This window comes from Manis pentadactyla, chromosome 9 (genome assembly GCF_030020395.1).
Source record: "Manis pentadactyla isolate mManPen7 chromosome 9, mManPen7.hap1, whole genome shotgun sequence".
In the NCBI taxonomy this organism is placed as follows: domain Eukaryota; kingdom Metazoa; phylum Chordata; class Mammalia; order Pholidota; family Manidae; genus Manis; species Manis pentadactyla.
In genome coordinates, this window is record NC_080027.1 from 18,794,649 (window position 1) to 18,817,569 (window position 22,921).

The 22,921-nt window shown below is 44.6% G+C and overlaps 4 protein-coding genes across 6 annotated transcripts; 2 read left to right on the plus strand and 2 right to left on the minus strand.

Annotated features, from left to right (window-relative positions):
* Positions 1-1,304: 1,304 nt before the first annotated feature.
* Positions 1,305-6,785, plus strand: BTBD18 (BTB domain containing 18). The gene is made up of 2 exons (XM_036880383.2): positions 1,305-1,428; positions 4,147-6,785. Exons 1-2 carry the CDS (start codon positions 1,305-1,307, stop codon positions 6,201-6,203), a joined length of 2,181 nt encoding a protein of 726 aa, XP_036736278.1. The 3' UTR covers positions 6,204-6,785.
* A 153-nt stretch (positions 6,786-6,938) lies between these two features.
* SELENOH (selenoprotein H) lies at positions 6,939-8,697 on the minus strand. Its single transcript, XM_036880382.2, has 4 exons — positions 8,302-8,697; positions 8,074-8,219; positions 7,805-7,935; positions 6,939-7,112 (listed from the first exon to the last, which is right to left on the minus strand). The coding sequence occupies exons 1-3, from the start codon at positions 8,664-8,666 to the stop codon at positions 7,835-7,837; spliced, it is 612 nt and encodes a 203-aa protein (XP_036736277.2). The 5' UTR covers positions 8,667-8,697; the 3' UTR covers positions 6,939-7,112; positions 7,805-7,834.
* A 275-nt stretch (positions 8,698-8,972) lies between these two features.
* TMX2 (thioredoxin related transmembrane protein 2) lies at positions 8,973-16,278 on the minus strand. 3 transcript variants are annotated; one of them, XM_036880379.2, is made up of 8 exons: positions 16,003-16,271; positions 11,864-12,017; positions 11,503-11,616; positions 11,168-11,244; positions 10,830-10,936; positions 10,597-10,662; positions 10,375-10,504; positions 8,973-9,843 (listed from the first exon to the last, which is right to left on the minus strand). In XM_036880379.2, exons 1-8 carry the CDS (start codon positions 16,189-16,191, stop codon positions 9,697-9,699), a joined length of 984 nt encoding a protein of 327 aa, XP_036736274.2. In that variant the 5' UTR covers positions 16,192-16,271; the 3' UTR covers positions 8,973-9,696. The 3 variants fall into 3 exon arrangements, with proteins under 3 accessions (XP_036736274.2, XP_036736275.2, XP_036736276.1); XM_036880380.2 differs by having other exon boundaries at positions 11,864-11,924; positions 16,003-16,268; XM_036880381.2 differs by lacking the exon at positions 8,973-9,843 and having other exon boundaries at positions 10,412-10,504; positions 10,608-10,662; positions 11,864-11,924; positions 16,003-16,278.
* Positions 16,279-16,584: 306 nt separating this feature from the next.
* MED19 (mediator complex subunit 19) lies at positions 16,585-22,626 on the plus strand. Its single transcript, XM_036880331.2, has 5 exons — positions 16,585-16,845; positions 20,647-20,903; positions 21,071-21,167; positions 21,497-21,591; positions 21,768-22,626. The coding sequence occupies exons 1-5, from the start codon at positions 16,629-16,631 to the stop codon at positions 21,834-21,836; spliced, it is 735 nt and encodes a 244-aa protein (XP_036736226.1). The 5' UTR covers positions 16,585-16,628; the 3' UTR covers positions 21,837-22,626.
* Positions 22,627-22,921: the final 295 nt, after the last annotated feature.

A 22,921-nucleotide genomic window follows, 5' to 3' on the forward strand; every position in this document is an offset into this window, starting at 1 on the left:
CCCTGACCTACCTGTGCTGCCTTGCTAAACCTCCCCATGAGAGGTTGGGCTTTGGAAGGAAGCAAGGCAAGCTGGATGGGGGACCAGGCTCAGAGAGGGCTGCGGCAGCAACTCGTGTTGCAGAGCCGTTCCAGGTTGAGCCTGGGGGTAAGGCTGAGTGCCCATAGATTGGGAAGCTTCCCCAGGGCCTAGGTTTGGGCCCTTGCAACAGCTGCCCATCCTCCATCCCCATTTCTCTGGCTGAGATAGGAATTGAACCTACCCTTTCTTAATTTATCTTTCCACTCTTCTCTTTTCTGATAGTTTGACCGGAATTATTTGGATCCTCAGTGTCACCTGACAAAAAACTGCATGCCAGGAAAGGAACACCAGCTGAGCAGTGAGTGTGGGGGTTTCACTGCAAAAAGCTGGAAACACAGCCTGAAGTCAAAATACCATTTCTTTTGGGAGGAGCAGAAAGCTAAACTATCTTGTTTCTTTCTTTGCCAGGTAATTAACCAGATTGACAAACGAAAGACCAAATTCTTTGCCAATTTCCGAGCAGAATCAGGCTTGCTTTGGGTCAAGAACATCTGAACCAAAGGTGACAATGTTCTTATTTCTGTGAGACCTTCCCACCAAGTCCAGCAGCTGCTTTTTACGGTGCACCCTCTGCTGGTTAGTGTGATAGAGTGAGCTCAGAGAAAAGAAGGTATTTATGACTTCCTAGAAAATTTTATATTCAGTATTGTTTCTCTAAAAAGTGTAAAATTGAGATTTTAACCATGGATCAAGGAAGTGTGGTGCTTAGGAATAACATAAGTAGTTAGCAATGTAGGAGTTGAGTCTTAGTGGTAATGTGAATGAGGAAGGTTTAAGGATAATAACACCATTTTGGAGGTGACAGTTATTATGTGCCAGGCACACATAGTGCTAAGCAATTTTTACCTCATTTAATCTTTAAGACAGCCCTTTGAGTACTGCCATCATTCCCATTTCATAGATGAAAAAAGTGAGACTCAGAGAAGCTAGGTCATATGCCTGAGATTTATATAGCTAGGCTAATAACAGAGCTGAGATTCAAATCTAGGTTTCTTCTGAGCTCTCACATGTAATCACTGTGATATTCTTTCTTGAGATACCCTGGGCACAATTTCTGGGCTTTTAGTTCCTCAACTCATGACTATTATCTCCATTTTCAAAATTTCCCTACCATTTCAAAGACAGAAAAGAAATGAGGTATAACTTAAGTGTGCTTCTGAAATGTGTTACCTCATCCACAGGAATCTGATCTGTGAAAACCTAGGTTTGTTAAAGAGACCAACATGTGCTCTCCTGCCAGTCCCAAAATCGTATACAGGAATCCCCAGTTCCTCCGGTTAGCTTTTCTGCAGCTTCATCACCAACAACAGAGTGGTGTGTTCTGTGATGTCCTTCTGAAGGCAGAAGGTAAGAAACTAGTGGAGACTCAACTGAAAATTCGCCATAGAACTGCTGAACCACTGTGACGTACATTTGAAACCAACATAAAATTGTATATTAATGACACTAATCAAAAAAAAATTCACTGTAGAATATAAAATGAGTTCAGGGCCGGGGGGTGGGGGGAGGACAAAACCAGGAAAATGTGTTGTTATTGCCTATTGACCACTGCAAACTATTTGGTAAAGAGCTGTTTGTTTCTAGGAGTTACTGTTTTTAAGAGTGTAAATGAGACTATTCTCTTTTTCTCTTAAAAAAACTAATTGTAAAGTTTTGTTAGCATAGAAATTCTATAAAACATGGATAACATTGTAAAGGGATGGGTGTGAAGATTGAGTTAGCATACATAAAGCACTTACACAGTGCAAGTAGTGTACTGAGCACAGTGTGTTGGACAGTATTATTACATACATTCCCATTTTCTTGTCAAGCTACTGCTTAATTTTTCTCTTGTCTTCAGATTGATGGGTTTTGCTGTTTACTGTTAGAACTAAAAATATATAGCTCATTTCCACCCCTTCCCTTTACACCTGAAATGTTATATCAGCATAAGGTAGACCCTGGTATAGTGTAAAAGGCCCAAGACTAGGAGTCAGACTTTAAATCCTACCTTTGCTATTTAGACTGTGACAAATGGGCAAGTGATTTAATCTCTGGAGATATTCTTCATTTATAAAAAAGAATTATGATAACCAACATTGTGTAGCACTTCACAGTTTGCGGAGTACATATAGTATCTCCTTTCATTCTTGTAACAGCTATGTGAGATAAGTAATGTTACATGATTCAGGTTCTACAAATGAGTGAATGGAACCCTAGAAAGTGACTTGCTTGTTGGTCCTCTTGGTAACTGCAGAGTTGGGATTCATTCCTTAATTCAAAATAAACAAACAAACATCCATTGCCTATTGTATGCTAGTACACTGTAGTAGCATGGGCATACAGTGTATGTGAAGATAAAGTCCCTCCTTGTAAGGAAATCTTGTAAGGGGGTGACATTCAGATAACCAGTGCATTCAAGTAACTGCAGTATAATTAATAATATAGCAGCCTAAGTATAGGCTGATAAAGGAGCACAAAAAAGGAACATCCTTCACAGGCTTGAGGAGGTTGGGGGACAGGGGTTAGTGAGATTTTCTTGAAGGAAATAACTTCTTCGTTGAGATCAGGAGGACAACCAGAAGTAGGAGGAAGTGGGAAAATATTTTTCCCAGGCAGAGAGAACAGTATGTACCAAGATTTAGAGATGTGACCAGAGATTTGTGAGTGGTTCTTTATGGCTAGAGTGCAGATCACAAGAAGTGCTGATCAGAGAGAGGGCAAGAGAAATTAGCAGCAATGTAAGGTCTGAAGTGTTATGCAAAGTAGATCTTGTCCTCAGAACACTGGGAAATGTATTTAAAGGTTTTTAGAAAAAAGTTATTCAGATACCTGCTGTAGAAATAGCACTCAGGACACAAGAGAATTATTGGATTATTGAACCTGGATAGGATGCTGTTGGGGAGTCCAGGAGAGAGAGAATGGTGCCTTAAGTAAGGCACTGAGAATAGAGAAATTTTGGCTTATAAGCTATTAAAGAGCATTTACAAAACTTAACTGCAGTTAAGATACTCCCTGGGTTCCAGTCTTGTCCCTGCTACTTACTATAACCGTGTAACTGTGGACGTTACTTAACTATGCCAGTTTACTCATCTGAAATAATAGCTACTTCACAGGGTTGCAGTGGAGATCAGATGAATTAATATTGGTAAAACCCTTAAAACATCTGACTCATAATAAGGACTCAAGTACTAGCTTTTATTATAATTGTTTGATTAGATGCAATGTGTAAGGCAGAAGGAGGAATCAAAGATTAATTTCTAGTTTTCAGGCTTGGGCAGCTGGGTGTATGGGATACCTTATTTTGAAGGAAGAAACAGGAGGTTTGGGGAGGTACAGAATGATTTCATTTTCTGGAAAGGTTGCATTGGAGATACTTGTGGGACATACAGGATAAGGTGTATTTAATACTTCAGGAAAGATATCTCAGCAGATGTAGATCTGGGAGTCATCAGTAAGCCTTTAATTGAAGTCTTGAGAGAAACTGAGATTGCCCAGGAAGTACTCATAAAGTGAGTAGGTGGGTCAGGAGTGATCACTGCCTTACAGGCAATGCCTTGAGGTCAGGAGAACTGGAACCCTGTCTGCACCCAAAGCTCATATTCTTGCTATTAGACCACAAGCAGCTTCTATAAAAAAAAATTTTAATTCTCATATAAGTAAAAAAAAATTATTCAGCAAGTATTAACCCACTCCTGTGTGCCAAGCAGGGGGTATACCTCAGTGAGCAAGAGAGATGTGGTGTCCGACTTCAGAGCTTCACTTTAGTTAAGGACATGGGCAATTTCAGTACAGATAACAATACAATACAATACAGATAACCCGGTGCTCCTGTGCCCAGTAGCCCTAACCTAGACTTGAGTGGGGTGAAGGCTTTCTGAAAGAGGTGAGGTCTGAAGTAGATTTTGAAGGATAAAAAATGTTAGCTAGCTACTGGTGGATTCATAACAGGCAGAAGGAAGAAATTTTTCCTCTACCTGAACTTCCATGGAGGGAAACTGAGAGAAGGGGCAGCACATTTGGGCAGTAACATCTGTGCTCAGCCCATGAACATGCTAAGGTAACAGTGTTTGGGTCTCCCTCTAGGTGAGGCAATCCCAGCCCATTGCTGCATCCTGTCAGCCTGCAGCCCCTTCTTCACAGAGCGCCTGAAGCGGGAGTGGCCAGCTCCAGGCCAGAAGGTGGTGCTGGACCTAGAGGGCCTGAAGATCAAGACACTTAGGAAGTTGGTGGACTTCCTGTATACCTCAGAGATGGAAGTATCTCAAGAGGAAGCCCAGGATGTGCTTTCTGCTGCCCGTCAGCTCCATGTGTCTGAGCTAGAATCCCTTCAGCTGGAGGGTGGGAAGTTGGTGAAGCCTCCTCAGGGCCGAAAACTGAACCGGAAGTGCTTCCAACCTCCAGGTGCCGCACCAATCACTGCCAGGGTGGTGGCATCCAGCCACTGCCATTGTACTCCACTGCCTGTTACCCAGATTCCCTGTCCTCCCGGAGCAGTGAGATTGAAGTCCTCGGGGAAGGAGGAAGGGCCTCAGGAGAAGAGCAACCGACAGAATGCAGAGAACTGGTCGGGCACTCTTCTGCTCAAGAGGAAGGCCAGAGTCTGCGGAACTCAAGAAAAAAACTCACCGTCAAGCCACAGTCAGGGACCTGAAGAGAATAAAAGTGACCCTGCTCTTGGTCCTACAGCACTTTCCCTACCCAGCTTGTACCCTTCAGTGGATGAGCGACTATTGCCCAGAAAAATCAGGCTGAGTCGTTCAAAGCCATCTCCTGATGTTTGTACATCGAAGCCTTCCAGCATTTTAAGTGGACCCAGCTCAGCACCCGCAGCCCCTGGCCGGCGTCTTTGGCGGCAGAAAAGTGTAAATAAAGAAGCACCAGAGGACAAGCAGAAACGACAGAGAGTGAGTCCTCTACAGAGCACCCCAGGCCCGTGTGGTCTTGGAAAGATAGGTGGGAGCAAGAAGCAGAGCTCTCAAGTCAGGGCACCGAACTCAGACTCTGCAGAGGAAGGACATGTTGGGAAAGTGAAACTTCGGAAGATTGTCAACGGTACATGTTGGGAGGTGGTGCAAGAGCCTCCCCTCAAAAGTCCTCAAGACAGCCCTCAGATCCCAGAACCCAGGGACTTAGAAGAGCCTCCAGGGACTAGGCCCTCCTCAGCTAAGGGGCGGGAAACGCCATCGGCTAGCATAGACCTGTGTCCAGACTCCTCTGTGTGCTCTAGGCTACGAGATATTCTTTCTGCCAGCCGCTCCCCAGACCACCCAGTAGTGAAGTCCGAGGTTGGGTCCAGTCCAGAGCTGGCAGGGAAGGAACCTGGTGTGGCTGTTGACGGCGGGGAGCCCTATGCATCTGACACAGCCCTACTCGGGCAGCCCTGTGAAGCTGAGGAGTACAGAATCACAAGTGCTGCCGCCACCAGTGAGCTGGAGGAGATCCTGGACTTCATGCTCTGTGGCTCAGACACTCAGCCGCCTCTGGGGTCTCTGGAGAGTCCTGGAGCTGAGGACTGCATGACCCCCCCGGCTTATCACCTGACAGACACTGGGAAGAACTGGATTGAAGGGGAAGAATGGTGTTTGCCAGACATGGAACTCTGCCCCAGAGAGCTCACAAAATTGGAAAAGGAGCCTGTTAGTGAGAACAGAGAGTCAGATGAGTCCTTTAGCACCCTTGTCATGCCCACAGAGAACGAAGAGCCCATTAAGTCACTTAGCCCCCTTGTCATGCCCTCTGAGATGAGTGAAGGGGAGGTGCTTTCAATGGAAAGCTCTTGGACCAGAGACCTGGAAATCACCTGCTCCCAGCCATCTCAGAAGGACACACTTCTCCATGCCCACTCCCTTGACACTCCCCAAAGGTCCTCTGAGGACCTCTTGCCAACTTGTTCTAACTGGGCAGAAACAGAGCCAGAAGAGTCCCTAACTATGGATGAAATATTGTACCCTGGTCCAGAGGCAGGCAGGGAGGTATTTAGCAACTCAGAATGGTTGGGCCCACTTCCTGCAAACTCTGATGAGGAGATCGATGTGGTGGACTGGACATCACAGGGGAGGCTGGTGCCTACCAGTATTCCCTCTGTGTGGCCTGACCCTTCTTCAGAGTCAGAAACAGAGGTGGTAGACATATTAATGTAGTGGAGTGGGGAGAGCAGGTAAGGCACTGGTAAGGTGGGTAATGTTGGCTAGCAAAAGGTGTATTGGTAGAGGCTGGCACATGCACTGTTCTCTTACACAAGATAGATGTAGCCCTGGCACTATTACAGATCCCTCCTCCCCTCCCCAGGCTTTGGAAGCCCAGCAGAGGTCAAGTAGTTCCATGGAGAGAAAATGTTGAACTTACCCATCTTACTAGTTTGTAATCTGTATTTCAGTTAGTGACAATAAATGGTCTCCAACTCTAGTGGATCATAGGTAACAGCCAAGGCTTTCTAGGTGGAGGAATCTATAGTTACTGCTAATCCAGAAGTTGAGAAAGAACACTGTGGTGGGGGTTCTGTGTAAGAGAAAATGTTCCAGAAGGTAGTGTGTGAAGTAGTGCTGGGGCGGAACACTGAACGGGTGGGAGTGACACAATATTGTCCAGTACCTAATGTGGGGTTTTTATCCACTGCCAGGATGGGAAGTCTAGCCAAAACCTCTGTGAAGAACAGGAAGATTACTCCCATCATTACTTCCAGTGAATTAAAAGAGATCCAATTGTTTTTTTAAAATAAAAATTTACTTCTCCCGTTTTTAAAGTATTCATGTGCTCTACCAGGGACCCTAGGAGCTTCAGGTTAACTGGTGCACCTTAGGCTATGAAAAAATACAAGGGGCTGGCTTTGTCCATCCCTTACCATAAGAAGGAAGTTTTATTTTATTACTCAAATACTTTGTTTCAACTTTCATTAAACAAACCAAACCCAAAAACTTTTTAATGCCTTACTAGAGGGTTGCCTAACGACCGAATCATTTCTGGAGGGGAAGAAACCACAGCTTCAGGCACATGGCTGAGGTTTGGCCACGTCCCGTCATAAATGTTCCAACATCACCAGAGATAGAAGGCTGTGAAAATGAGAGAGGAGACAGTTAGAGAAGGGACGCAGGCAATGGAGAAGCCCAAGGAAGGTGTGCCCTGCCCCCAACCCAAAAACCTCCAGGACTGCTTCCTCTCCCACATCCCACTCAACATATCAAGTGTCTGACAATATACCAAAGCAGTATATATCATATGGGATTAGGAACAGAAAGAAGCATACTAGGAATAAAAATCCCAAGAGGGTGGAAGTATATGTGAAGTTATGCAAAGATTTTGCCATTAAAAGGGGAAAAATCATAACTTGTACAAATACAGTAACACGTGTCAATCATTTTTAACTAATAAAAGAGAACCAACCAAAGGAATTTTCAAATAAAACACACGCCATGGAAAATGGATTTTTAAACAAACTGGCCTACATCCCCAGGGCAACAACTGCATCTCAGAGGGCACAAACTTCATTTCCCCAGACAATCATTTACAGCATCAGTACCCTAGACTAAGCTCAAAGACAATGGCATAAAACATGAAGTTAGCAAAGGAAACAGTTATTTTAAAGGTTCTTCATACCACTAAAAAGGGGGAGAGGTATTCCCAGTAGAGGAAATCCTAACAAAGGGAAGACACGGTAATGTAGACCCTATGTGAAATGAGGTGAGCAGGGCTGCTTCGGAGATAGCCACACCAAGATCAGTCAACTCCGCGTCTCATCTCAAACCTCAGCGCGAGGACTTCTGCCCAAACTTCCCTACGACAGGTACTTCTTCAGCTCCTCCACCACCTCTTCAGGCTCAGGGAACTTGAGTTTGCGTGGGGGCCCCTTCTTAACCCCGGTCCAGAGCTCCACACCTGGGAAAAGACCGAGGAAGGCCAAGTTAATAGGGAATCCACCACCATCTCTCCACAATCATCTGGTGACCGCGGCTGAGACCGGCGCTTCCTCGCCTCGGAACCATGCCCCTGCCCCAGACCCGGGCCCCCACTCACTGCTGCCGTCCGGACGCAGCAGCGTCACCTCGAAGCTGCCCCTCCGGGGTTTGGCAGGGTTCACCCTCACTGGCAGCTGCGGGGCCTCCAGGCGCAGCGCCTGGCTCAGGGCCGCGGCGTTGCGCCCGTAGACGCGTCAGCTGGTGCTGGGGAGACAGGAGGTCAGAGACTAAGGCCCGAGGTATGCGACGCCCCTGCCCCCGCCCCGTGTTTCTGCAGGCCCCTCACCAATGCTCTATAACGACGGCCGCCTCCTCCACTCCCTCTCGGCCGCTAGCCAGTTTCTCTCGCTTCTCGACCGCCACCGCCGCTGCCTCCGCCTTCCGCTTCCTCTCGCGGGAAGCCATAGCCTCTCGAGCCCGGCCAGGAACTGAGCCGACCTGGGGCGGGAACAGGGTGGAAACCCGGCCACTGAGCAGGCACTGGTAGCAGACACGGCCGCTCCGCGATCCACACAGCAGGGCACACGCTGCTCCAAGCAGCCGGAAGCTTGGCGCCGAGCCCACACGTGGCCTGGAGGCGGGAACTTCCGGTACAGCCACTACGCACGTAGCAGGGGGAGGTACTGGAGCCCCGGATCCAAAGACCAGCATTGCCGGGAGTAACAAAACATGACTGGCTTTGCGCAGGTTCTTCGGTAACCGCCCCTGGGGCTGAAGTGTGCGCCCTGGCCCCACCCCCACCCCCACCCCGCGCCGCCTCCAGGGACTGGGACCAATCCCAAGCCAAATCCACAGCCGAACTCCCTGACGTGAAAGATAGTAGCCTTGCACAACTCCCCCCAATTCTGGCGACCAATGCCCAGCAGTTGGTGAAACTAATTAGCATAGCCTTTTACATTAAGGAAATGGGCAATTGCCCGGCTTTTCTTTATACTGGTAGAACTCACAAAGGTGTAATCAAAGGAAATTCCAGTCTCTTTATTGTGAAGACTATCAACTGGGTGCAGGGAAAGTAGGACGGTGAGTGAAACCCCAATTCCGCCCAGAGCTTTCTCCTCCACACCCACCACACAAAGGAACGTTGTAAATCTCTATCCCCCTTTCTCCCAATCTCCATAAAATGGTATTGTTCCAGTCTTCAGTGAGAACTGTGGTTAAATGTTTCTCCTTGGGACCAATGACAAAGTTAGGCTTAAACTTTTTAATGAAGGCCACAGACCAAGTCAGAAGTGCCTAAAGAAGCAAAGGTCCTTAAGGGAAAAATCTTAGCACTGACTCAATACCCCTGGCATGTTATGTTTGGGTTTAATTAGGCTGTATAGGTCCACTGACAGGCATAATGAAACCACAGCGTGGTGGACAGGTGAGTGGTGGATGGCAGCTGACACACTGATCCAAGCTTGGAAGGAAAGAATTTCCTCCTCAATCATGTGAGATCTCTCCCTTCCTTTGGTCAAGAGACAGATACAGCAGAGAAGGCCTTCCTGGTGGGTCGCTGTAGATGGCCTAGAAGCCTCTTTAAAACCAGAAGCAGCACCCTGCCCCACCCAGGTACAACCCAAACAGGGAAAACATAAATAAAAGGCCAAAGCCTCAGGCAAGGCTGGTGGTTACAAAAGGGGCAGGGCCTCAAAGGTGCCTGGGACTGACATGAGAGCAAAGTACTGAGGAGGCCAGGATCTTATTTGTCCTTCTTGCTTTCCCCATCTGGCAAGCTGGTGGGGGTTGGGGCCACAAGGTACTCTTCTGGGATATTTTCGCCAGCCTTTGATAGCTTCTTGGCCCGTTGATACAGCTCATTCAAGTTGAACTCTCGAATCACATTCTCCTGCACAAAAGAGATCCATGCACACACACATCAAGGTTCAGGCTGGAAGGGAGAGAGAGTACTTACTAGTACTAAGGTATTTAGGAACACTAGGAAAGAAGGAAGCAGAGGGCAGAAATCTACTCTAACCTAACTCTGTGTTTTGGGTACCTGGGAAAAAGTCAACTAATATTTAAGTACCTATTATGTGACAATCACCATGCTAAGAATTATAGTTGGATTATTTAATGTAGTCTATGAAACAACCCTGTGAGCCTAGTACTACTGACTCCAGTTTACTGCTAAGGAACCTAAGGCCTACAGACAATAGGTACTAATAACAGTTCCCAGTGCTGGCAGTTCTGGCATATGGCAGAAGCCTGTAATATGAATTTGCTGAGTGAATTCATCAATGAGGTCTCATAAATAGCCTACACTCTCAAAGCCAGTGGGCAGGTGGAAGAGCTAGGAATAAAGTCCAGGTTGGAGTCCAAAGCCCATCTACTACTCCACACCCTTCTCCAAAAACACTCGCCCACTCTTTCAAGTGACCTCAGAGAAGGTCCAAGAGACAGCTCGTCCTTTCTTGTCAATTTGTGGCCGCCGCATGACCTCCTTTCCACCTTGGAACAGAATCAGCGTAGGGAGCTGCTTGGTGAGAGGCGATGTACTCACTCTGTACCTATGAGTGGAGAAAGTACTCTGTAAATGCATCTGTATACAGCGCTCTAAGTGATTCCCTGCTCAGACCCTCTGGCCCAGGCCCTTACATACCGTGTACTAACATCAGTGTAACGTCCAACGTCCACCTTCCCAAAATTTAGCCCTGTACAGTTGTACCTGAGAAGAAATACATTATCTAACAGTGAAAGAGAGAAGTGGAAGTACAGATATTTGGGTTGGAGGTAATGTCTTTGGTTGTGATGTGCAAAAATCAAAGCCAAAAACAATGAGAAGGAAGGGACAGCCATGTCGATTTCCATCATCCCTCCCTTTGTACTACTCACTTGAGGGAGAGGTCAGCATAGATAGGAGCAAATGACTGGCAGTCATTAGACCAATTGGCAAAGAACTCCACAATCCAAGTGACCCTCTTGTCCCGCTCCAGCTCTTCCTGCCACACACAGGGAAGAACAGTGAGCTGGATCACAGACTCCTGGAAAGGTTCAGCCCTTGGTCTCTAATTCCTCATCCTGGCTTCCCCTCCTTCCCTCCCCTAGATCCAATAATGAACCACAGTACATTTGACTTCAATCCTGAGTACTGTTGCTCCTCCTAGTAAGTAAAGACACAACTATAAAATTACCCATAAAGGACCCAAGAAACAGAAAGGAAGAGCACTCACATCAATGGTTTTATCATTGAAGTACTTGATGTACTCAGGGCCCATATACAGGGGTGGTTTGCACGTCATCAGGAACACTGTTAACACAGAAAGAAGGTATCAGAGAGTAAACATACAAAGACTTCCACAGGGGATTTACTTTCAAACCAACTCAAAGATTTCAAGCACCAAAGAACAGACCACCAACATGACAGATTCCCTTCCTCTTCAAGTCTATTTAGACTCTTTATCATCTGAGCCACGTGTATAATTAATTAGGTACAAGATACAGAAGAAAGGTACAGAAAAACTGGTTGGGATTTGGTTCCCACAACCAAGTTTTACAATCTCCTTACCTATGCAGAGTGTGATATAAAGCAGGCCCATGCGAATATCCAGGCGGAAAAAAAGAATGGCATTGGCAACTTTACTAAACATGAAGATGTTGCCAATATGTTGCTCCACGGTGACTGAAACACAGAGATGTAACAGGTCAGGCTGGCTCCATGCTCCTATACCCCACTGTTTGTCCCCTCGTCCTGGGATACTTTGAAATGGGAGAGAGAGCAGGGTTTAAAAGTCCAAGATCAAATTCAGCCTTGGCGTGGAATGAGCAGACTAGTTCACCAAATAATGCCCCTCTGGTTAACATAAATGAAAGCATTAGGGAGAGCATTAGGCCTGACCCTGAGAGACAGAGAAGCAGACTAAACTTACTGGATCTGCGGTTCTTCATCATCACAATGGCACTGAGAAACATCAGGATCTCAACCTCTCTCTGGAATAGAGTCAAAATGACAGGAATGATGTGAAGAGAGATGATTTGGGTAGGTAAGGGAGCCAATGCAATAAAAACCAGCAGACGTGCAAACTGGGAATGGTTAACAATGAAAAATAACTGAAGTCAGCTAAAATGTAGTGGGAAAAACACCAATGACACAATCTAGGTTCAGGTTCTATCCCTGCCACAACCTGGCTTGGTGCCTTTCAGCAAATCACTTAACCTCCTTCAGTGGTTTCCTCCACTGAACAGTATTTGTATCAAAATGCTAGTGTGAGAACTAAAAATAGACAATGTATGAAAGAGTTATATAAAGTATGATATAGTGTAAAACTAAGATATTATAACCAGCTCAGTGTGACCCTGGTAAAATAAAACTTTTCCAGGCAAACTTTCTCAATAACATTCCATTGATACAATATCTGGCTATTCCATTTGTTTGGTTTTGCTTATGTTACATCATTCCTCTCCACCTATTATTTATAGTAATAATCCATGTACCTTTAATATACAGTTGACCCTTGAATAAGAGGTTTGACCTGCCCAGGTCCACTTACATGCATATTTTTTTCATTAAGTACATCAGAAAAATTTTTTGAGATTTGTGACAATCTTAAAAACATTTTTCTCTAGCTTACTTTATTGTAAGAATGTGGTATACAATACGTTTAACATACAAAATATATGTTAATTGACTGTTACTCAGTAAATCTTCTGGTTAACAGACCATAGGCTTTTAGTAGCCAAGTTTCTGGGGGGAGTCCAAAATTATATGAGGATTTTCAATTGTGTTGAGGGGAGTGTCGGCACTCCTAACCCCCACATTGTGCAGAAGTCCACAGTAATTTGAGAGCTGAACGAGGCCTCTCAGAGATCTAGAAGGTCCTTTTCAGTACCCTTGGCTTGGTTCTTTCTCACCTTCTAGTATGTAAGCTCCATATAAGTGAAGTGAGACAGCCAGTAAACAAAACAAGGAAACAAACAAGAACATTTCAAAGAGTAAAGACTATAATGAAGAATAACAAGAACCGTGTGAAAGAAAGCATAGGAGATTAACTAGACTGGATGTTCTGAGACCTTCCATACCTTTCTGTTTATAATACAGAGACCCAAATCATTATTTGAGACAGAACCAATTGACTGCAATTTACAGTTAAGAGAGGGACCATGGTTTTTACCCTCCGGTTCCAACAAAAAGTACCTGATTGGATTTAGGAATGGACACGTAACGTGGGGGTTAGGGAATATGACAGACCTTACTAAATATCGTACCTGAGCAGGAATTAGAAAGAGTTTTCACAAAAGAAATGAGTTAGAATTGGGGCTTACAACTGTGGAAAGATGAAATTTAAAAGGGGAACTGCAGTCCACCAGGAGACTAAAGATTGGAATAAAAGGAATATTCTCGAAAGATAGAGAATGGGCTTATGGCAAAGACTGGCTAAGTATACTTCAAACTTTTTTCTTTTTCCTTCTTGGCATCCCTGTATGTGACTAGCAAGTAACCCTGAGTGGAATGTGAGCAGAAGTGATGTACCACTTCTGGACCAGGCAGTAAAAAAAGGGTATGTCCTTGCATTCCAGCTTTCTTCATCTGCTGGCTGGATTATACGGGGATGACCTTAAAGCCATAGGCTGAAGACAGAATGAGAGTGGGTTCTAGAGTATCTATAAGAAGCAGAGCCCTTCTCGTTGTTCTGCTTATTTTTCCATTGTTTTTAAACTTTTTATTATAGAAATTTTCAAATATACATAAGCAGAGAGGCTACTGAAGGATAGCAGAATATGCCTCCTCCCCAAAATATGCCACTTTGGCATAAGGATAATTTTGAGACATTAAAAGCAACTGAGAAATAGATACAAGAAAAGCTCCCGGACCTCTCCCGTTTGTCTAAAAGCAGGAAATACATTTTCAAAGGCGTCCCTCCAACCTTCTCTACCAGGAAGGACACAGTTAATCAAGGGAGATAACTTTAGATTCTATCAGCCTAGAGAGAGCACCACAGACCCTACATAACAAACTAGCTTTAATCTACCATTAGTTTACCTTCCCAGTTTGCCACCCTTAGAAGCTTAGAACTGCTTTCCTCAGTCTAGTCATTTCTCTTACTGTTTTTTGTCAAAGATGCTGTATAAGTCAGAGTTCTAAGCCCCCTCTTTGAGTGACTCGTTTTTCCCTGTATTATCTCCCATGTATATACATTAGGTATACATGTTAATAGACTTCTGTTTATCTTTTAATTGTTTTTAATCTGTCTTTTCTTATAAGGGGCCTCAGCCAAGACCTCAAAAGAGAGAAAATAATTTTTCTTGCCCTACAATACTTTAATGAACCCGTACTACTCAGTCAATAGTGACACTTTGCCAAAATGGTTCCATTTCATCTGTGCCACCCCCCCTTTTTTTTTTGCTGGAGAGCTTAAAACAAATTCCAATTAAATCACTTCACTTGTAAATTCTTCAGTTCATCTCTCTTACAGGAATGGACTTATTAACAAACCAAAATAACTATAATATTTAACACAATAATTCCTTACTGTTATCTAATACTCGGTCCTTATTCAAATGATCCCAATTATCTCAAATTGTCTTTGTACAGTTGTTTAGTCAAATCAAGAACAAGCAAGTAAAAGGCATAGTATATCTAGCTGATGTGTTTCTTTGGTCTTCCTTAATCTCTAATGGATACCTGCTCTTCCTTTTTACTCCAGGCTATTTATCTGTTGAAGACGAGTCATCTGTCAACTTTCCCACTTTCTGGATTTGGCTGCCTGTATACTCATGGTATATGCTTTCTTCTAATGGTGATGGAAGTATATAATCTTCCTTCTGACATATCATCAGAAGCCCATGCTATGCCACAATGCCTACATCATTCACCTCACTTCACCTCATCATGTAGGCATTTTATCATCTCACATTATCCAAGAAGGGTGACTATAGTACAGTAAGGTACTTTGAGAAAGACCATGTTCACGTAACTTTTATTGTAATATACTGCTATAATTGTTTTATTTTATTGTTAGTTATTACTGTTAATCTCTTATTGTGCCTAACTTATAAACTTTTTCATATGTATGTGTGTATAGGAAAAAAGACAGTATGTATAGGGTATGGTACTATCTGGGTTTCTGGCACCCACTGGGGGTCTTGGAAAATATCACCACCAATATGGGAGGACTACTGGATCAGATAAAGATAGGATTTTTTGTAGCAGGGCTACACTTGCGCTAATCAATACTACTGTCTGGGAAAGGGCAGAGGAAGTATGAAAGAGTAAACAAGGGATGGAGGATAAAACTAAGTGGGGGCTGGAAAAAAGACAAAAACGGTATGACTAACCTCCTTCCTCAGAATACAGATACTAATGTACAGCAGAGTGCACACAGCTTCAAGTCATTTTTCTCAGTGATCCCTCCACTCCTACTCAGGCAGTACAGCAAGACGCTTGAGACAGATTTCTTTGCAATGTATTTTTTACAGTTCCTTTTCAACAGGCTTAACAGTCATATTTGCATCCTCAGTATGAAGCACAGTACTTAGCACATTGTGTGCTCCCTGGAAATGTTCATTTAATTAAGAAATGGGTAAGAGTATGCAGGTACTATGGCCAGAACAAGGAGTTCAAGTTCCGGTCACTTACTAGTTGAGTGACCTTGGACAAGTCGCCTAACCATACTGAGACTAATTTCTTAATAAACAAAACAGGAAATACCACTTGCCTTGTTACCTCGGTGGCTCCTCAAGAGGCCTTAATAATAAGTAACACTGTAAACACTGCACTTGTGTAGTCTGGGTAGGAATGTTGACGAGTATGAATGGTAAGATGAAAAGAATCCTGGACTCAAGGGTCAGAAGACAGAGGCTGTTTAGGCTTACCCGCTGTTTTCTCATCTTAACTGATCACGAAGAGATTTAGACCGGATGACCGACCAGGCCCTCCACTCTAATCCTCTTAAGTCCGCTATAGGCTCGTAACCTTGGGTATCCTCCCAGGGGTGAACCTGGGGCTCCCAATGCAACCGCTGGGGCAGGGGCAGTCAAGGTCACGGGGTCCTAGGCAGGGGTCGCTCACCCAGTCAAAATCACACGGGTTGCCGTCTTCACGCTGCGTGGGGAGACTGTGGCAGAGAGGGGGCAGCTTCCTCACAAGTAGGAAGGCAGCAGAGAGCAGGGCTGACAGAAGGTAGTAAGGTCGGGCCAGCCATCGCGAAAGTCGAGGCACCGAATACACCAGAGCAATTAAAGGTGCTAGGACCGCCATCTTTCCGGCCCTCCGGGCCCCCGGCGCTCTTAGGCGTCGGTATTGTCTAGTCTTGCCTCTGCCCACATTGAGACTCCCATTGGGCCTTGTCTCCGATGCACCGCCCCTAGACCCGGAAGGAGATCTCTGATTGGATGTTACTGTACGCGAGCACTAGGGATTTGACATATTATTGGCCAATCTAGCTATCGCTTTCTTCCACCTAAGACATTTTATTGGACATGAGACTGAGGCGACAGAGACATCAAGAATTTAATAAGGTTAGACAGCGCTTCCTGAACGTTCTCATAAAGCGACGGAAGTAGTTGCCTAAAGACGGTAGGCGGGCACCCAATCACAAACGGCTCCCGGAGGAGGAGGGCGGTACGTCGTAAAAGGATTGTCCAATGAAAATCACCAACGCCAGACACCAGGACAGCCCTAGGGCGGAAGGGACGATGGAGAATTTCACGGCACTGTTCGGAGCTCAGGCTGACCCCCCACCTCCCTCAACCGCACTAGGCTTCGGACCAGGAAAACCTCCACCCCCGCCTCCCCCGCCTCCGGGCGGGGGACCCGGCACGGCCCCTGTCCCAACCGCGGCCACGGCAGCTCCTGGGACCGACAAGTCAGGGGCTGGCTGTGGTCCCTTCTACCTAATGCGGGAACTGCCAGGTGAGTAGTAGGCCTGGCTTAAGCCTATCAGATCATAGCGAGGACCTGGTGATGGGCGTGGCTCCCAGCCTCCTGACGGAGGTGCGAGGTAGTAACCTAGGCTACGCGTGCGGGAATCTTTGCGCTCAAAATCGGAAGGGCTGAGTTTTTCAAAACTGAAGGGATGAGTGAATTCTTGGCGTGGTTTGGGAAGAGGGTGAGAATGCATCACCGTGACCATCTTTCACTCCACATCCGGCCTCTGTCCCTGACGTTGATTTATGCCTCCCTAAAAACTAAACACAGTTTGAGTTTGGAACTCGAGAGTCCCGATTTAACATCCCTGCGGACCTAAAGTTTTAAGTCAGATCTGCCACGCTTGCTGTTGGTTTGAGGCATGTTGTCCTTCTCAGGCCATGGCATTTTCTCATGTGTCCAAATTGAGCAAGACTCTTTGATTAAAATAAACCAGAATTGAACCAAATTCTTTCATTAAAATTATTTTGGGGGGCATCTGCTATGTACCTGGCACTGTCCTAAATGCTGTGAACAATATTCAGATCCTTGCCTATTTTGGAGTTTACATTTCAGTGAGGAGGCATAGAGTAAGCAAAATAATATTGAGACAGTGGTTAGTGATACAAAGAGAAAATGTGATAAAAGAATTGAGGGGACAGACCTACTTTTAGCTAGAGTGGTAGCAGAAACCCTCTTAGTAGGTGACACGAGCTAAAATATAAGCATAAGGAGCTAGCTGTGTGTGAGTGGGAAAGGATAATTCTAGATACAAGAAATAAGAAGCCCTGATGTGAGAAAAAGCTTGGAATATCTGAGGGCCAGACAACCTGTGGACTTTAGTGGAGTGACAAAGAAAAGAGTGATAGGAGATGAAAGTGAGAGAGGTAGGCAGCGGTCGAAATAGGTATTTCAATTTTAAGTTTGGGGGAAGCCATTTTGACACAGGAGAATCACATTATCTAACTTTATCTTAAATCATTCAAGCAACTATGTTAAGAATGGAAAGTGGGGAAGTCAGTTAGAAGTTACTGCATAGTAGTCCATGAAAGCGATGATGGTTTGGAGTAGGCAGTAGTAGTGGAGGAGAGAAGTGAATGGATACAGGATGATTGTTAGAAGGAGAGCTGACAGGAATGAATGATTGAATACAGAAGTGAAGGAGAGGAACTGAGGATGACTTGTAAATTCTTGGCTTGGATAATTGGATGGATGGTAGTGCTGAGAAAGGAAGAAACAAGTTTGAGGAGGTGGAAGTTATTTTGGACATGTTAAGTCTCCATGATGCCTTTTAGTTCATCCCAGGGCCTGCTACATCAAGAGTTGAAGAAAATAATAATGAATATTGGCACAGTACTTTGAAGTTCACGATGCAGTTATATATGAAATAGAAGTTAGTACTTAGAATAGCCCCTTGAATAAGTAATGACTCTATAGCATCTTACTACGCAAATGGACAGTGATTGCAGTGGGGGGGGGAACTTGATAATATGGATGAATGTTGAACCACAGTGTTGCTCGTGTGAAACCTTCCTAAGATTGTATATCAGTGATATCTTAATTTAAAAAAAAATAGCCCCTTGAGGTAGGCACTTACAGTTGAAAAAACTGAAGTATAGAGGGATTGACTTTCCTTTGGTTAGTTAGTGGTTGATGTCGCCCAGCAGTGTCTTAACCTTACCTATTGTGATTGTAGCTATTTATATCAACCAGTTGACAGATACTGAATATCTGTTTCCAGCCAAATGCTGAGTGTGTAGGAAAGGAGACATGAGGTGAGATGGAGAGAGAAATTAATAAGCCTGGTCCTTGTTTTTAAGGAGCTTATTTTATTTAGGTGTACAAAGTATGTGGCTTAAGGATAATGTAACTATTTCTTGTCAAGGTCAGTCTCATTACTTTGTGGTCATATGTCACAACTATTAAAAAGCATATGATCGTTTTCAAAGTGTGTTCCTTGTTATCCAAAATGACAGAAAACACAGTTGTTACTTGAGCTGGACCTTGAAGAATTCATACTGTTGAAGAAAATAAGGAGGAATTTTCCTGAAAGGAAAGAAAATGAAGGGTGTATTTTTCCAAAGATGATGGAGACCTGTTTGGATGGATCAAATATTTTGCATAGAATAGCGGTTGATCAGGCCCCAAATCTAAGTTACAGTAGGATGAATTTTACTGTGAGTGTCAGTTAAAGGATTTGAGCTTTTTCCTGAGCGTAATAGGAAACCACTGAGATTGTTAAACTCAGGAGTACTGCTTCTAAAAATACCTGGAGAATGTGGGTGCCAGGTATTGTAAAAGACAGACCATGAAGTGAGAGGGGGGAAAGTTGGAGATAAAAAAAATAATTCTATTGACTAAGAGGAAGTTGGAAACACAAGATTAGTTTTTAGCAGAGGAGTTAGGGCCAGGTAAATCACCTTCATAGAACTGATAGTAAAACAGGAAGTTAGATGGGCTCTTCAGTTCAAGAGTTTAGGAAAAGGACAGAGTGCCTTCTCACCTGCGCTTTGGGTATAACTATCTGGAAGGAGGAGAGCTGACAGAGGGCAGAAAATCAGGGTATTAGAATGACAGGAGGCAGTCCCTAGTTAGGAGGAGGTGCTGTGGCACTGGGTCTCCTGCCATTACAGTGAAACATTTGGCATGAGGGAACAAAAGGAGAAGACTAGGTAAGGCCTAAACATATGCAGGACAAATAACCTTGCTCATTTAGAAGTTATGGAGTGGAATGTGTGTGTGCTGTATTGGGCACCAGTGATACGTGAATGAACAAAATATGAACAAGAATGTCTCTGCCTTTAAGGGACTCACAGCTCAGAACCCGAGTTTTCCCAAATCAGTCATCATAAACAAGCCACTTTTGTCATTTGTACCTTTCATTGTCCATCATAACCATAGATAAAGTTGGAGGCTAGATACTCCACCCTTGCCACTGATCCTTGTTAAATTACTAATAACGTTATGTTTGTTGAAAAAAGCCAGCCATGCAGTGTTTATACTGATAATGCCTTGCATTTATATAAAACTTTATGCTTTTCAATGTTTTCCTTTGAACCTTGAAAAAAAATTAAGTGTACTTAAAATAGCTATTACCCCACTCCACAGATAAGGGGAAACTGAGGCATAGAGGATGGCTAGAATTAGAATTCTCGTTACCCAGCCTCTAGTCAAATCAATCTTTCTTCTAGGCAAAGCATTATTCTCAGTATTATTAAGAAGAATAAAGATGGTAACAAAAGTTAGGCAACAGTAGCTAGAAAAATCTGTTTTTCCATGTAAAGGTAGTTAGTGTTTCTTGCTAGTGAAAAAAAAAAAAGTCCTTGACAAGACATTGAAACCATCAGATCATATTTGGTCCTTAGATTGGTTGTAGCTGAGCTCTGAGGTATTATACTGGTTATGTCAAATATGTCAAAGAGAGTTTATATTCTCATTAGTACATCTTATTTGAAAAGCACTCAGAACAATGTTTAGCATGGAGTAAACACATGGTGTAAGTTATTCTGGTTTGTCCAAGGAGGGGAGAATGCCTCCATGGGGTAAAGCAGTTTCCATCTCTTCCCTATTTGCATTTTCTACTTCCCATTCCATGCCACCAATATATGGTACTGTATTTTTAGTGTTTATTATGTGTTATTTAGTATTGCTGTTTCTTACTTTAAATTTTTTAATTTTTGTGATTCTCACTTAAAAGATACCTTATTTTTGGCTTAAATACAGTAATTCGCTTTCCCTCTGGGTCAATGATTGAAAAAAAAAACTCTTGGGACTAATGTATTTTTATTATTATTTTATGTCCTCTAGGCAGCACAGAGCTGACAGGCAGCACCAATCTGATCACACACTACAACCTGGAACAGGCCTATAATAAATTCTGTGGGAAGAAGGTGAAGGAGAAGCTAAGTAACTTCCTGCCAGACCTGCCAGGGATGATTGATCTGCCTGGTTCCCATGATAACAGCAGCCTCCGCTCCCTCATTGAGAAGCCCCCTATTCTTGGTGGCTCTTTTAATCCTATCACAGGGACCATGCTGGCTGGCTTCCGCCTCCACACTGGCCCGGTGAGTCCCCTTAGGGAGCAGGGGAGCACATGGGGAGGCCTGAAAGGCATGCAGGTGCTTTTCCTGTCCAGGTCTGTTCCTTCCTAACTTACTAAGCAGAACAGATGATGGGAGCAGGGGATTTACCCACACACACACTCACCTGGCCCTTCCTCTGGTTCCTTCAGTTGCCAGAGCAGTGTCGTCTGATGCACATTCAGCCTCCCAAGAAGAAGAATAAGCACAAGCACAAACAGAGCCGTACGCAGGATCCCGTCCCTCCAGGTAAGAACTGGTTCTGTTCAAAGCCAGGAAACCTGACGTTCTGAATCTGGTTCAGCCATCCTCAGTTAAAAACCCAATTAAGTTCCTTGTGGAGCCCTGGACTCCCCAGTTCTCCTGGAAGAAAGTGATGTAACGAACGAGGTCTCCCAGACAAGCAGGAACTGGGGACAAGGGCTTTAGCAGCCCCTCTGCTCCCTTCTGGCCTCCGGAAGAAAAGCAGTGTGGAGAAAAGCAGTCACTTGACCAGGGCCTGTCCTGCAGTCTCTAGCGTTGTTGGGAGCAGGGGATTTTGAGCTCTTCAGGTGACAGGCACCTCTTGTCTCTTACAGAAACACCATCTGATTCTGATCACAAAAAGAAGAAGAAGAAGAAAGAAGAGGATCCCGAGCGGAAAAGAAAGAAGAAAGAAAAGAAGAAAAAGAAGGTAGGATAGGGGCCTGTTGCTGTGACCCAGCGAATCCCTACATGTCACCCCATCCTTGGTTGAGTCCTTTGCCTTGGGTTGGACGCAGGATTGAAAAGTCAGGACAGGGCGACTTTTCCCTGGTGAAGGCCAAGGTTTCTTCCTAGCTGTTCACTTACCACTCCTTGTCCCCCCAGAACCGACACAGCCCGGACCACCCAGGCATGGGCAGCTCCCAGGCGAGCAGCAGTGGCAGCCTCCGCTGACGGGCCTCCTGGACCCGTCAGCGCCCCACCTCCGCCATCTGGACCCAGCCACAACCCCCCAGCAGCCTCCAGCCATCCAGACCCGCCAGTGACCCCCCCAGTAACCCCCTTCATCTGGACACTGCCCCTCTGCTGTCGGGACCCTGCTGGTCACAGCTGCCTTCCAGGACCTTGGGCACTGTCTTGGGAAAATCGGACTGGGACAGAAGCTGGCTCGCAGTGCTCCATTAAGGTTAACACATTATGTTAAAGAAGGGCCATACTTTTTGTAAGGCTCACAGACATCTTCCAGGAAGCTTTCATCTCTTGTGCAACTTGTCTGATTTAGGACTTTATCTGATTTATTACTGTTTTCTTTAAATTTTTTTGTTCATTTATCACACTAGCTGGTGTGGCTGCCTATAAGAGGTTATGTGCCTTTCTGTGGTAGGGTTTAAGCTGAGGCATGCGAAGATCTGAAGGGATCTGGTTCTTGTCATTACATTATCGCATCAGCAGAGGGGAACACCCAAAACAAGATTGCGGAACATGGTCCCAATAGCGAAGCAAAGCTTGGTGATACCTTTCCACAGCAGACATGAAACAGCCTGCCCATAACACTGAGAACCAAGCATAGGATGATCTTCAGGTTCCCTTTAAGAGCTGATCTAGTTAGGGCTCAGCTGTGTTCTAGGTTAATTTTGTGTTGAAACAAAATAGCCAACTGAAAAAACACCCACAATCACTTATTTCAACAAGGTTAATTTTTGGTCAAGCCTGAGTTTTTAAAATAAACCTCTGGCAAAGGTCAGTGTTTCTCTCGTCTTTATAAGAATGTTTTACCTGCCTTGTTCCTTAGTTATGACAAATTATTTGACTGATGTGAAAACATTTTTAAGCTGGTAAAAAACTAGCAGAGTGTAAAATAAATCCTTTCAATTTTCTTAATTTCAGGTAACTGAAAATTTATCAAGAAAACCCAAGCTAATGTAATCTGACTTTAAGGCAGAACAGTTAAGATCTGTTGTGATAAGCCATTTGTTGTTCCTATTATGAGCAGGCAGAAAATCACTCATTCAAGCTGTTCTAATCTAGGATTTCAGAGC